A 15,879-nucleotide genomic window follows, 5' to 3' on the forward strand; every position below is an offset into this window, starting at 1 on the left:
TCGACCACCCTTTCGGTGAAGAAATACTTTCTGGAGTGACCATGAAATTTCCCTCCCCTGATATTGTTTACTTTTGGTATAATTGTTGTGTGGTATTTCTTATGCTGTGAGCCGCATTGAACTACATTTAGGTATGTGTGGGATATAAGAGTTTATTGTAATGTAATGTAATCTTAGCCTCTTCACCTCTTTACGTGCTGACTCATGGCTAGATTTGGCTGTAATCTCTGTTAGACAATGTTTTCTGTGATGTAACTTTTTATTCTTAGTTGGAATGTGTACTTGCTTGTTATACCACCAATACAGAATGTAAGAAGAATGTGGTGCAGTGGTTAAAGCTACAGCCTCAGCACCCTTGGGTCATAGAGTCATTGGATTGAATTTGGAAGAATAAAGGCATTTGTATCCATCAGATGAGTCGAAGGACTTTTTTTTTTTTTTTGGGTGCATACCATTCTGATTGGTCAATTCCACTTTGTTGTTGTGCCTTTGTGGATTGCGGGTTTTGCTTCCCCTGTTTTTTTCTGTGCAGTGGTTAAAGCTACAGCCTCAGCACACTGAGGCTGGTGGGTTCAAACCCGTGCTGCTCCTTGTAACCCTGGGCAAGTCACTTTTATCCCCCCCATTGCCCCAGGTGCATTAGATAGATTGTGAGCCCGCCAGTACAGATGGGGAAAAATGCTTGTAATACCTGAATAAATTCATGTAAACTGTTCTGAGCTCCCCTAGGAGAACAGTATAGAAAACTGAATAAATACATAGTGTGAAAACTTTCAGCCTCTGGTAACCAGAGCTGGTATTGTGACATCACAATGCCTCATTCAACCAAATGCCTATGAGCCAACCTCATCAGTGATATCACAATGGCTTGATTGTCCTGTACTTAGCTCACTTTAGCTACATTTTGAATTTCTAGAGTGGCGCAGTGGTTAAAGCTACAGCCTCAGCACCCTGAGGTTGTGGGTTCAAGCCCACACTGCTCCTTGTGACCCTGGGCAAATCACTTAATTCCCCCCATTGCCCCAGGTACATTAGAGAGATTGTGAGCCCGCCAGGACAGACAGGGAAAAATGCTTGGAACCTGAATAAATTCATGTAAACCATTCTGAGCTCGCTTGGGAGAGTGGTTTAGAACAGTGGTTCCCAAACCCTGTCCTGGAGGAACACCAGGCCAATTGGGTTTTCAGGCTAGCCCTAATGAATATGCATGAAGCAAATTTGCATTGCCTATCACTTCCATCATATGCAAATCTCTCTCATGCATATTCATTAGGGCTAGCTGAAAACCCGATTGGCCCTGGTGTTCCTCCAGGACAGGGTTGGGAATCACTGGTTTAGAACATTGAATATAATAAAATAAATACTGGGGTAAGCCCATTTTCATAGCATCATTGCATAAGGAAAACGTAACCATCTCAAAGTATTCAAAGAGTCTTTCGCTCCTGCAGCCTGACCCCTGTTCCTAACCTCACCCCTTGTTAAGCCCTGACAGCACTGGAAGGATCCAGAAGTAGCTGTTCGTGTCCAGACTCACCGAAAAATCTGAGGTTCATAGACACAACTAACCTACCACTCCATTTCACAGCAGCCCAACAGTATCCCATGTTGATAACCCACGCCTCTAAGCAACTATTCTGTAAGGGTGCATAGAAGTGGCATAGCCATAAATACAAGAGGGCCATTCACATGCATGTCTGATACTATTTCTGTACTCGGGTGCCTGCAGGTGCCCCGATATAAAGTATGTCGATACTGGATTATGCTCGTATTCTATAATGGAAACCAGGCTTTTACTGTGAGGCATCGGAATGGCTAGAAGGAGGCACCCCCTAGTAGAATTGCCATCTAAAATGAATCTTTCATACTACGTACATAGTGCAGAGAGACAGAAGCTAATGAATGTCCTGTAGCAAAATATGAACTCCTTTTATAGGTTACCAAGTGCTTTGCGCAAGATAAAGCATCTGAGTTTCAGGTTTAGGCTACAGAGGCCCGTCATATGTGAGGGACGACTGTGAAGAGGGGAATTGCAAAAATCCGTTCCTGTCGTGCTCCCAGTTACTGCTACAATGACAAATTGAAGAGATAACTGGAGTGGGGGGGGGGGGGGTAGGGAGGAAGGGATACAAAGGTACCTCACCCTAGAGACTCATTTTCTAACCACAGTAACATAGTAGATGAAGGCAGATAAGACCCTAAATCCAGTCTGCCCAACCTGATTCAATTTAAATTTTTTTTTTTTTTTTTTTTCTTCGTTAGCTATTTCTGGGCAAGAATCCAAAGCTCTACCCGGTACTGTGCTTGGGTTCCTACTGCAGAAATCTCAATTAAAATCTACTCCAGCCCATCTACACCCTCCCAGCTATTGAAGCCCTCCCCAGCCCATCCTCCACCAAATGGCCATATATACAGACACAGACCGTGCAAGTCTGCCCAGTACTGGCCTTAGTTCAATATTAATATAATTTACTGATTCCAGATCCTCTGTGTTCATCCCACGCTTCTTTGAACTCAGTCACCGTTTTCCTCTCCACCACCTTTCTCGGGAGCGCATTCCAGGCATCCACCACCCTCTCCGTAAAGTAGAATTTCCTAACAGTGCTCTTGAATCTACCACCCCTCAACCTCAAAAGATTATGTTCTACGTTAATACCCTTCACAGTATTTTGAACATAATCTTTTCAGAGAAAGGAAAAATGGTAAAACCAGAGGACATAATTTGAGGAAACCATGAGCTTAGTTTGAGCCTGAAGTAGTTAAAATGCACATATTTAAGCCTATTTATAGGGAAACTGGGGGGCCTACTTTTCTTTATAAAATGCTAGTGCACCGGTCAGTGGGCCCAAATTGCACCTTAATGTGTGATCACTGATGCAAATGCCTGCATCAAGATGGTCGCAAGAACACTCTTACATTACAGTCTTTTAGCCATGTGTATGCTCCTTAAACACTCTGCTCCTGTGCACGCCCACAGTAAAAGTATACCCTACATACTTCCATGCCGGTCAGTATTTCATAATAGGCCACTGATCAAAATATTGCCATTTACGTGGGTTTGTACCCCCTAATTAGACCATATGCTCCCTTCCGCACATTGCGGTCAGTGTTGCAGCATTTGTTGGAAGTGCCCCCCCTGCGGTCTATTGCAAAAACCACAACTTGCTATAAGGTATTTAGTGTTGCGGAGTGGAATGTCTTTCCAGATGCATTATGTCAGATTCCTTTGTTTCTTTCTTTTCATAAGGCTTTGGAAGCTTTTTATTTATTTTTTTCTGGAAGCTTTTGGTAATTTATGAAGGGTGAGGTGTATTTTCTATATTTTTGATAATGTTTGTATGTGCATTGCTCTTTTATTGTGTGTAGTTGTTTGTGTTAATGCTTTAGTATGTATATTGTAACCCACATAGATTTTGTGATATGCAGGATATAAATGTTTTCAATAAATAAAATTGGGCATTTGTAAAATTACCCAACCTTGCTGCTATCACTTATAGACTCTAAAAATTGTCCAGTTGTTAGTACAAGACTCCACCATTGTCTGAAGTCAGCAATTTCTGCTACGGTACTCATCATATGTCCCGCTGCTGACATTTTCTTTGGGATACTGGCTGTGAGGGATAATGGCACGCTCTAGATCTTGCTTAAGGTCCATCTATGATCTAGCAGAATTAAGGGACGCTCTACTGCCCAGTTCCCAAGCAGCAGTGACGATTAGTGCCACTGTCAAATATGCAGAACTAAAACTCTCAGGTGTTCAGATGACACTAAGGGCTCCTTTTACGAAGGTGCGCTAGCGTTTTTAGCACACACGCCGGATTAGCGCGCGCTAGCCGAAAAACTACCGCCTGCTCAAGGGAAGGCGTAGCGGCTAGCGCACGCGGCATTTTAGTGCGCACTATTCCACGCGTTAAGGCCCTAACGTGCCTTCGTAAAAGGAGCCCTAAAACAAATCCCAAAGCCTCATCCAGTGATGAGAGTTTAAAAATAACAGCTGAGAGTTTGCCTGACCTCTGACCTCAGGCAACCTAGCTTTCTGCTACTAGACTTCAAAAGCTGAACAGTACGTAACTCCAAAGAAGCCAAAAAAACATTGTTGTTTATGCTTTTTGGATCAAGAAGCGGAATTTAGTAAAAAGTTCATTTTCGCTTTGCAAATATTGTTGCAGTTTGAATGAGTTCATTTTGTCCATAGTTTTTAATGGCATATGTAAGCACACCACCCTCTCTTTACACTTCTCGGGAAAACCCAGACATGTCCTTTTTGTAGAGGATTGTCCGGGTGCCCGGAGGGATTTCCAGACCTGGCAGTTTGACCGGGTTGTGGAAGTCCCTGAGCTCGGGATCGCGTCTAGAGGGTGTCTGTGAATGCGTGGGTGTCGACATGACATCATCGCACTGACGTCCGCAGAGAAGGAGACATGCTCAGAGAAGGAGACATGAGGTTTGTTTGGGGGCAGGGCTGAGGGTAGAATGGGGCAGGATCAGGTGTCCTCTTTTTTTTTTAAGAGGCAATCTGGTAACCCTACTCAGACACATACTAATAGAAATCTCTCCACTAGTTAAAAATCCCTCTTGCACACACATAGAACTTCCTCTCCTCATAATCTCCTACACACATGCACAAGGGTATCTCTTCCCGACCAAACACCAATGCTTACTTTATGCAAAAAGGACAGTTTTATTTTCCACACACTTATCAACATCACCATTTCTCATTCACTACAGACATATGTGAGACCTTCTCTCCCTTTCCTTTACAATCAAGAACTAAGAGGTCTACGTATATTAAAATAAATACCCTTGGGAGTTATCAATGTGGACCCAGATTATTAGTAATTAGATCTCAATGTATAAAATGAGACTTGTGCTAAAACATCATAAGTTAGTGGTAAATTAGCCTGTCTTAATGGTAGTCCATATTGATAACTTCCCCTTGCGTCTCTTTGGTGTGCCTGACCATTGGGAAAGAAGGTGATAAAAATAAGTGTCTATTTGGACATTAGTAAGATAACCACTGGATTCTTTTGAAGCTAAATTTAGGCTGCACAGAGCTGAAGTGAGACCAGGAGGAGAAACTATATTACCGCTTTTAGAAGAGCTCTAGATATCAGTGAATATATCTCCAACAGCTGAAAATATTTAACTAATGAAAAGGTATGAAATCTTTTAGTAGTTACTAATGCTGCAGTTCTCAGGGGTCTCATGTTGAATCCAAAGATGGTCTAATCCAAGTACACCAACAGATAATTTATCAACATTATGCAAATGATATCTGTTTTGCTACATTGACTATGTTTACTTGGAAAACTGAATAGCTGATTTATAACTGATTGGGAAAATTGTAGCCCACGTCTTGCGCTATTCACCCTAATAGCTGAGGTATCAGAAGGATTGCTCAAACTCACTGCCCTCCTTTTTTCACTTACCAAGAATAGCATGACTTGGTAAAGAGAAGCAAAACATTTTGCACACGTGCATTAAAAAAGTACCAAGCTTTTCTAAAATGTAAAGAAAACATGTCATTGTAATGCGCCCCCCCCCCCCCCCCGGCCCATCCCCATTTCAGACTTAAATTCATAAGTTTGTAAACTCCAGCAATTCACATCTTGAATCTGCAGCCTATGCTATCGGCAGCAAAGGAGACTGGAAGCTCTACGGGGAGGAGTGAAAGGAACTGCTGGCAAGGGACTTACCTCATACCAGACCAGAATGGGAAGTCCTGCCACCCTGCCACCAGGAATAATTGACAACAGTCCCCCTTGCTTATGCAGCACCAGTCAGAGACTTTTAGAGAAAGATATGTCATCTATAAGGGTCTCACCTGCACATGATCTCATGGGTGAGAAGCACACGGCACATCTCGGGGTTCTTATCCTGCCCCTCGTAGATAATCGCCTGCCAAAAATGTAAGCAGGAAGTGAATGAGCATCAGATAAACAACACAGTATAACACCCACACATGGAAAGGAAACACAAGAAAATGCTGGGCCAGCTCATCTCCCAGGTTTTCCCGGCTGCCCTTTCCAATGCGTCTCTTCCCATGTTACCATGTTCCCTTCTTTGCACTGGCAAATTCAGTGCTCCTCTGTAGAGTCCTGTGGAAAAATATTTTCAGTACCCAAAAGCTAAGAAACAAATGTATTGACATGTTAACTGAGAGGGGAGGGCGGATATGAAGGCTCTAATTATATAAACGGTACCTAACCCATAAGCGCCATTGAGTGCGATTGTCAATCATCCACTAGACAGTTTATAGAATCTTAGGTGCCATAGGCTTTTCTTGGCCTAAATGACTTCTACTTATCAACTCTATAGTGCTACTAGACATACATAGCGCTGTACATCGAAGCATAGAAGATACAGTCCCTGTTCAAAAGAGCTTAACATCTACTCAAGACAGACAAAGGTGCATCTATATACAGTGTTCAGGTGGGCGAATTATAGAGGGAATGATAAGACAGCTGGAGTTTGGAGTTGAAAGCAGATTTAAAGAAGTGAAATGAAATGAAAAGAAATGAGTGTGCCCAAGTCAAACCACGCCCCAAATCCACCCACAATCTGCCCCTAATCACGACTACTTTCTGGTAGGCACCTTGGGATATACACCTAAATCGAAGAGCTAGGCGCCTACCGAGTTAGACGCCTACCAAATAATTAATTGTTATAATTATGATCAGATTTCATTTCACAGCTGCCAGTGTTATAAAAAGACCCATTGTAAAGGGAGGGAACGCAAGGAGCTCAGGAAAGGAAGAAGGGGACAAAAAATATAAAGAAAATAAAAAACCCAGTTCTATACTATGAAAAAGGGTTAATAAATGAAAATAAACAACAAATATACAAGGTGATACCATTTGTTGGACTGACTTCACACATTTTTTGACTAGCCTTTAGGAACTAACACCATCATCCTTCGGTCAATATTCAGGGTGCATAAGCTCCCAAAAGATAATTTTAAAAAAGAGAGGGTATTTTATAAAGAATGTCCCATATGTAAAGCATGTTTTTTATACATGGAGTATGGCTCTTAGAAAATTACACATGTACATGTGACACATGCTGGCAAGATTGCTTGTACTGTACAGTACTTATATATGTCTTTTATGTAGGGTTGGGGACTGGAACAGAGAAACAGAACTAGAGAAAAGACAAGACAGGAAGTGGGACCTACTCCCAGACACAACTGGATTCATGTAAATCAAATGCAAGAGATTCTACTGATCTGTCGAAAACAAGGACCTGGGGAATAATGTGTACATGCAGTCCTCCCTTCTCTCCCATCCCCCCACCCCTGAAAAGACAGGCTTTCCCTGGCATGCTCGGCCTCAGGCTGGGCAGGAAACAGATGGAGGACAATAAATGGGCAGAATGGAAGAGGTCACCAGCAAATTGAAGATAATTAGAGCCAATGACAGCACCTTTATCAGGAAATATGAGCTCTGTCTTCAGCCACACACATTCTCTGCCTCATACTACAAGCTTGCCTCTCTCTGGAAGATGAAATGTTATTTTAAGACTCTGCATACTCCAGTCCCTCCATCAGCTTTTGCTCCTGTGATACACTTGGACTTAAGAAATAATGTATGTTCTGAGGAGTCGTGTTGAGCAACAGAAACCAAATGTTGAAGTAAACCAGTGAAGTGGCCCACTTCACTGGTTTTCTCCAACCTATGCTACTGTAGAACAGCTTGGTGAATCTCCTTTTGTATAGACCAGTGGTCTCAAACTCGCGGCCCATGGGCTGCATGCAGTCCACCGGGTACTATTTTGAGGCCCTAGGTATGTTACCATTGTTCTGGAACATTGCCCGCCTCACTGCTGTAACCTCACGCAAGTGCTTTCCTCTCCACTCTACCTCACAATTGCGTATAGACGCAGGAAAGTGCTTGTGTGAGGTTACAGCAGTGAGGTGGGCAACGTTCCAGAACGTAAGGAAACTATTGGAGGCAGTGCAGCTTGTGCGTGTGTACCCAATCTCGTGAACTCTCGCGAAATTCGGCACCTATCCTGACGGTGACTGCTTGATGTAAGGTGGCGGTTGTGGCTGGTGCTGGAAGAGGTAAGAACTGAAGGCGGTTGCGGATGAAACCACTGGACACTTAGGCCCTGATTCTCTAAAAGTGCGTCCCGATTTTAGGCAGCTGTAGACGTCCTACAGCTGTCTAATCAGCCAATCGGGATGCACGTTTTAAAAAAAAAAATGCTCCCCAGGCAGGCCTAAAGGCGCCTCCGGGAGCCTAGGGAGACCCGCAAGATGCCTAAGCTCGTCTAAGGGCCTTAGGCGGGCCTTAGGCTGAACCTAGGCGGCCCTACTCATCTCCCTAGTAGATGAGAAGCTTAAAAATGTAGGCCAGCAAAATGCTGGTCTACATTGTAAGTAGACGCGGCCGCTATACTTATCGCGGCAAGGGATCTCTCTGCCGCTATAAGTATAGCGGGCCGTGGCCCCTGACCGATCACTGGCAGGAGGGTGCCCAAACCCTCCTGCCCGAAGAGGCACCCCCCCTCCCCGACACTACCGACCACCCCCCCCCCGACAATATCGGTCGCTGGCAGGAGGGTGCCCAATCCCTCCTGCCCGAAGACGCACCTCCCCCGGCGCTAACAACCCCCACTCCACCAAACCTGTTCTTACAGATGGGTCTTGCACGTCGAGCAAGCAGGCACGCCTCGTCGAAATGAGGCGGGCCCGCCCCTTCCCGGCCCATCCCGCCGAAGCCTAAGGCCTGATTGGCCCAGGCTCTAGAAGCCTGGACCAATCAGGCCTTAGGCATAGCGGGTCCGCCCATCCCCACTTAATCTAAGGCCTGATTGGCCAATCAGACCTTAGAATTAGTAGGGATGGGCGGACCCGCTATTCCTAAGGCCTGATTGGTCCAGGCTTCTAGAGCCTGGGCCAATCAGGCCTTAGGCTTCGGCAGGATGGGCCGGGAAGGGGCGGGCCCGCCTCATTTCGACGATGCGTGCCTGCTTGCTCGACGTGCAAGACCCATCTGTAAGAACAGGTTTGGTGGAGTGGGGGTTGTTAGCGCCGGGGGGGGTGCGTCTTCCGGCAGGAGGGATTGGGCACCCTCCTGCCAGCGACCGATATTGTCGGGGGGGGGCAATCGGTAGTGTCGGGGGGGCGGTCGGTAGTGTCGGGGAGGGGGGGGGCGTCTTCGGGCAGGAGGGTTTGGGCACCCTCCTGCCAGTGATCGGTCAGGGGACCACGGCCCGCTATACTTATAGCGGCAGAGAGATCCCTTGCCGCGATAAGTGTAGCGGGCCGTGTCTAATCTAACCCGATTCTCTAACCCGCGTCTGTAACATGGACACCGGTTACAGAATCGGGGTTTAGTTTAGGCCGATTCTGAATAGGACGCCTCTCCCGGGCGTCCTATACAGAATCAGGGCCTAGGTGTCTTGCGGGCCTCGCCTTCAATATAGGCGGCCTGCCTGGGGAGCATTTTTTTAAAAAAAACGTGCATCCCGATTGGCTGATTAGACAGCTGTAGGACGCCTACAGCTGCCTAAAATCGGGACGCACTTTTAGAGAATCAGGGCCTTAAGGTATAAGTTTTCCAGGCACAAGTCAGATATTGATTCTCCCCCTACATGAAAGCCTAGAGGACTACGTCAAAATCTTGTCTCTTGCAGTTGATACTTTAGAATCTAAATCACAATTTTGCATGAGGTAAAACTCTTTATAGTTTATAAATCTTTCCTTAATTACTTCTGATAATTTCAGCTACACACAGCTGAAAGCAGTGCAACATGCAGAAAGTGAAAAACTATCTAAACTTTACTTTCTGCATGTTGCACTGCTTTCAGTTGTGTGTAGCTGAAATTATCAGAAGTAATTAAGGAAAGATTTATAAACTATAACAAGTTTTACCTCATGCAAAGTTGTTATTTCTTTAATAAGACATTAACTATTTTTTTCAGCGGCCCTCCAAGTACCTACAAATCCCAAATGTGGCCCTGCAAAGGGTATGAGTTTGAGACCACTGACCATCCCACCTTAGCAGAACATGCAAACTAGACAAACTAAGCAAGTGCTTCCTTGACAAAAAGAAGATGCAGAAAAACAAAACGCTAGATTTTGACAACCAAGTAACTCAAAGAATCATCAGCATGTAGGTTTTTCTGAGCAGAGATGGTGGAAATTTTTCAAATAGCTTATTTGCTTGGGTAAAAGGGGGTTTTGGAAATTGCCCTTATAATATCTTTCTATCTTTAAATATATACCTTATATCTATGTGTGGGGGGGTGTATATGTGTAAATATCTATATAAGTTTATAGAGAAAGGGAGAGAGAAAAATCCCCAAAGTTTAATATTTAAAGGTATACCCCCCAAATTCCATATATAGTACCAATAATTGTATGTATATATTGGTGCACGTAGCCAACGTATGCACACAATTTAATTGATTAATTGGTAGCAATAATTGACAATTAACACCTTGAAACTGACACTAATTGAGACTAATTAAGTTACACATTCAACTCAGCGCAATTCTGTTCCAGTGCATGAATTTGAAAAGGAGGCACAGCTAGATCAAGGGCATTCTTAAAATTTAGGTGCATTATTATAGAATACGCCCGATGTGCTCGGTTTTAGCTGGCCTATATGTCTGCACCTAAGGGCTCCTTTTACAAAGGTGCGTTAGGGCCTTAATGCGCGGAATAGCACATGCTAAAATGTCGCACACGCTAGCCGCTACCACCTCCTGAGCAGGCGGTAGTTTTTTATCTAGTGCGCGCTAATCCGGTGCGTGCGCTAAAAACGCTAGCGCACCTTCGTAAAAAGAGCCCTAAGTTATGCGCTGCACACCGGTACTGAAAGTGATTCTATAAAAGGTAAGCGCAACTTGTAGAATCATGCTTAGTTTTGCACTAGTTGGCACTGATATTTTAGGTGTGATATATAAAATAAGTTCCATAATGTACAATTATCTATTATTACAGGCTTATTCTGGAAGGGCTATGCTTGTAATTATGACAAGTTTCATGATCAAAATTTCTGGAGAAGGGCCTCAAGCAGTGGTGCAGTAAGTGGGGGCAGGGAAGCAGTCTGCCCTAGGTGCCGTTTTGGTGGGGGCGCTGGCACCTGTCCTCCTCTCCCTCCCCCGCTCCTTCTCACCCTTCTGCCATGTACTTGCGCCCCTTCCTCCGTACCTCTTTAATTTTCTCAGCATGAGCAGCATCAGGAACTTGCTGCCTGTGTTGGTGTCGGCTCTCTCTATGATGTCACTTCTGGGTCCTACGTCTAGGAAGTGACAACAGAGGGAGAGCCAATATCGACGTGGGTAGAAAGTTCCTGATGCTGATTGTGAAGGAAAAATTAAAGAGGTATGGGGGAAGAGGAGGAGGGTATGGCAGGGGACTGGAAGGAGAAGGGGGGTGGAGAAGAGGGTGGGGGAGGGTCACCGCTGCCCCAGACGCCACTTACCTTCGCTATGTGACTGGCCTCAAGGGCCTAAAAACTGACTGAAAGGGACAAAAGGCTGAAAGGTTCATGTAGACAGTCTAATACTCTTGCAATGTCCCTGAGCATCTGCACTGTAGACTTAAAGAGAACAATTGTATAAATAGGCACCATATTTGCACATAAATAACCAGAAATATATGCACATAAATGCTGTGAGCTATTCTATAAAGCAGTGCATACATTTTGGAGGTGGATGTTCACATGGATGGAGATGGGCACAGGGTATGAGCGGTGCATATTTACATATGGAACTTATAGAAGACCATAATTTCCATATGTTCTGGGTATGAGTATTTGCATAAGCTCTATGCTTAGTGTAAGTCAGTGTTTCTCAAACTATTTTAGCTCGAAACACTAAACGGAGCAAATGTTTTTTGTGGCACATTATAATTGAAATTTAAAAATTGCAAAACCAACAAAAAATTAAATTTGAGAGTTATTTATTTAAAGTTCTTTAAGCTATATATGGGTAATTTTAACAATGGTGAAACTAAAGTAGATAGAATAGAATTGCTAATAATCAATGCAGTGGATGTGCTTGTTTTTGAGTGCAAATTAACTCAAACCGTGACTCGATAGTCGACAAACAAGCGCACATTTCATCATCCACCATCTGCAGTCATTCCTTTTTATTAGTGACATTCTGCCATCTAGGTGCATATTGATGATGTCACAATGATGTCAAGATTGTGCATCAGACATGTCCACTTGCTCTAAACCACAGCTGTTGTAAGTAGGGATTCTCTTCTTATTTTTATAGCCTTTTGGGAATGAGGTTTAGCATGCTATATATTTTTCATGTGCTCTGCGTGATTAATGCATTATTAAACATCTTTTTCTATTATTATCAAAAAGGAGTCTTCTTTACCCCCCAAAACAGAAGGTTTAGTATGCAATATATTTTTTTTTCATGTGCTTTGCTTAAGTAATGCATAATTAAACATATTTTGACCTTAATATCAAATTGGAGTCCTCTATAATCCAAAAAATAAGGCACTATTCACCAATATGTGGACGCCTCCAGCACGCCTAAGTGATGCTTAAGTCATGTCTACCTAACTCGCGCCTACCTAGTGCCCAGCTCACGCTCAAAAGTAGGTCTGTTTTTGTAACGCCTACATTTTAGGCGTTAGGTAGACACGTTAGAATGCTGAGTGGCATGCAATTCTGTAAATGGATGCCTATTTCAAAGTCACATCCATGCCACACCCACACCTATCCTGTTAGGAGCAGCTTTTTCCAATGGGCATCAACGAAATTGTGGATGCCTATTTTGTGTATCGCGTCCAGCCTTTGGACGTCTAACTTCCAATTATTGTTTGAAAAGTTGTTAATTGGGCTTATTATCCACTTTATTTGGACGCTTAATTCGATGGACGTCCACATTGTAGATGCCTAAAGTTAGACATCCTTTACAGAATCTGCCCCTAAGGGTTCACATAGTAACCCTGAAGATGCATTACCTGATTAGCGCAGGAACACCTATTTTCTGCCCCTTGATGTGACTCCTCCAACAAAACGTTTTAGTGAACACAGATTTAGAACTTACCATAGGATGCTAGAGCATGTTCCATGAAAAACCATTTTAAGCTGTGGAAAGCACAACTTAGTAAAGGGACCCCTATGAGTTTCCAAGTTTATCCAAGTTTATTATATAGTTTGATTAATCGCCTAATCTACATTCTAGGCGATATACAAAATAGTACGAATATTTAAAAACATAGGTAAATTATTACATAGACAAACAATATTTCAAAAACGAACAATAACCAATGTCTAAGGCCTTCTCCCTTTTTAGTAAGTAGCTTCACTTTATTTTTGTTTCTAATTTAGCATACCAATTTCCTGTTGTCTCCTCTATGGAATTGGATCCCCAATTATGAGGACTTGAACTGATAGGGTACTAATAGTTTCCTCACCCCCACTCCCCTTAATATAGGACGGATATTTTCCATTTCTTTTTTTTCTCTATTTCTATCCCTATCAACTTTTCTGTACAAGTATTATTGCTCGATCTGTTACTGAATAATTAGCATAAATAAAAAATTTGAAAAATAAAACGAAGCAAGTGGAATGCCTCAATCCTGACGTGAAACAAAAGCACATCCCTCAACAACTTCACTGCATATTTCCTTCTTTATTCCACCACTGTCCAAACTCTTTCAATTCTTCCATTCACCTTTCTTCCTACTCCCTCTCATCTCTCATCCCTCCTATCTATCTCCCACATTTCCATCTTTCTTCTCATCTTCCACTTTCTATTTCCTTCTTTTCTTTTTTAATGTGTGAGAGATTCATAATTCTGTTTGCATCATCTAACATAACCAAGGTGTACCTGAGTGTTGATTTTGAGGACAGTTGCCATGAAGTTTCTTACCTGTTTTGACATTGAATCTATCAGGCGCACATACAAATCCTGCTCCGTTCTGATCCCTGTAAGAAAATCAAAACAGAATATTTCTAACAGATATTTCATTCCAATAGTGCTGCTTTGTGCTCAGGAGGTGAACCAGGTGGCATTTTGGTCAGAAAATGATAAAATTGGTTAAAGGTGGGTATAACTCAGGAAACCATTGTGCAGGATTTCAGCCTCGAGAGCTTTATGGGTTCAATTGAATGTCGTTCTGCAGCAACTCATGGTAGCCCTGTGCCACATAGCTCTGACCTTTCACTTCATTCCTGACCAACAGAACCCCCTATTCATACCCATCTCTGCCAGTGACATAACATGCAGCACCATCTACAGGGGGTGCTGTGCAGCCCTCCCAACACACAACTTTGCCAACATGCTTCCAAACTGACCTGTTGCTTCCCTTCTTTATCTTGTACTGGGACACTGAGCAGCCCTGATAGTGTACCTCTGTCCCTAACTAGAGCATTCCTGCTGTTCCAGCAAAAGGATGCCTACTGTATATCATTCATGCCACTGCAGCTCACTCTTGACACAGATCAGCTCAGCAGCGGTTGGAGAAGTGAAAGATGAAAGTGCCTCGAGTATTTTTAACGACAGGCAATTTAGTGACACATTTTGCAAAATGTCCCCAAAGGATGGTTTTGCAGGTCACTAACCTGAATGCGAAACCTACAGTCCATGGAACAACGTTCTAACATGATAAAATTTTGCCACCTGGAAGAAAGATAAATAAAAGAAAAAATGCCACTAACTATATTTTTTTAAGCCCATATAGATATAGCAGTAAACAGGTTACACTGTATGGTGAATAATATGTACTAAGATCCCAACAGCAGATAGACACCTGTGTGATAAGAAGGAATACTTTGATCTCTGCCATGTCACCTGTTAAAAGTCATTTAAGACTCTGAAAAGCTAAGGGAGAGTCAACAAGAGTCAAGGGTTAAACTGACATTTCAATTTACGGTTCTTAAACAAGGGCACATTTTATCCATAAGCAACTTTATTGATAAGATTCAGGTCAGCAGACAAAACACGTAGGTCTTTAGATAGAAAGGTTAATAGGTAATATGGAAAACTGCATTTTTTTTTCATGGAAGTGACATTTCTTTGAATCAACATAAAGCTTGTCCCAAAAAAATGCTGCTGTATGTGAGTTTCTGAGACTCCAAAAGCCACTTCCTGATATATATATATGGAAGGAACCTGTGTGGTCTCAAGTATGCACTTATAGCATTAGATAGTATAAGAATTGTTCAAGAACAATGCTATTACTTGTCTGTTTTTTTTGGACCAAGACAGATGTAGCCCTCGGAGCTACAGTAATATGAAAAAGAAATCCAAGTGGAGTTTGGTCGAAATCACAAAAAGAAAACTTTTAGCCTTAAGATAATCAGATTAATGAATGTCTTCTGCTCAGTAGGGCTATGTGTGTGCCACCTGTGGACATTTAAGAGAAGCTTGGAAGATTTTATGAGTAGACAGGGCATCAGTGGATGTGATGAAGTATTACAGCATAGAGCAGGTACCCAAAACAAAATCAAACTCAATGCATAATGTTTTTTTCCCCAGCCAAAAAATGGCCCGATTTAATGATTCAGATTATTTGTCTAGATCATATCCTATGCTTTGAAAGAATTTGTATATCAAAACTGATCAAGTCACCATTTTTCTAGTTTATGGTCTGGGTCTTGGTTTAAGTTTTGAACTTTAGTGCTCAGGCACCCAAGATGGTAGAGAACAGAAAAGGGGAAGACAACAGTCCAGACCTGGAAATGAAATAAGACCCAACAGGGGGCTGAGCTTGAAGCCACAAGCAACCAGGCAGGCCAACTGGTCCTTCCTGCCCTTCAACGTTACTATGTAAGAATGGGACTTCGAGCAATTATGACATTCCTCATTTTCTATACTGAACCCTCTCGAGTACAGCTTTAGTCGTTCTTTGGATATCCTCAGTTAATTTGCTCTCTCCCTTTCCCCCAGTTTTCCATATCT

At 42.9% G+C, this 15,879-nt stretch overlaps 1 protein-coding gene across 8 annotated transcripts in view; it reads right to left on the minus strand.

Annotated features, from left to right (window-relative positions):
* Positions 1-15,879, minus strand: part of EBF4 (EBF family member 4) — a 494,482-nt gene that overhangs the window by 352,191 nt on the left and 126,412 nt on the right. For all 8 annotated transcript variants that reach the window (XM_033954142.1, XM_033954133.1, XM_033954116.1 and 5 more), the window contains 2 exons: positions 13,849-13,904; positions 5,822-5,895 (listed from right to left, as the gene is read on the minus strand). In XM_033954142.1, the coding sequence (XP_033810033.1) occupies positions 5,822-5,895; positions 13,849-13,904 (130 nt within the window). The remainder of the gene's footprint in view (positions 1-5,821; positions 5,896-13,848; positions 13,905-15,879) is intronic.

Source organism: Geotrypetes seraphini, chromosome 1 (genome assembly GCF_902459505.1).
Source record: "Geotrypetes seraphini chromosome 1, aGeoSer1.1, whole genome shotgun sequence".
Classification (NCBI taxonomy): Eukaryota; Metazoa; Chordata; class Amphibia; order Gymnophiona; family Dermophiidae; genus Geotrypetes; species Geotrypetes seraphini.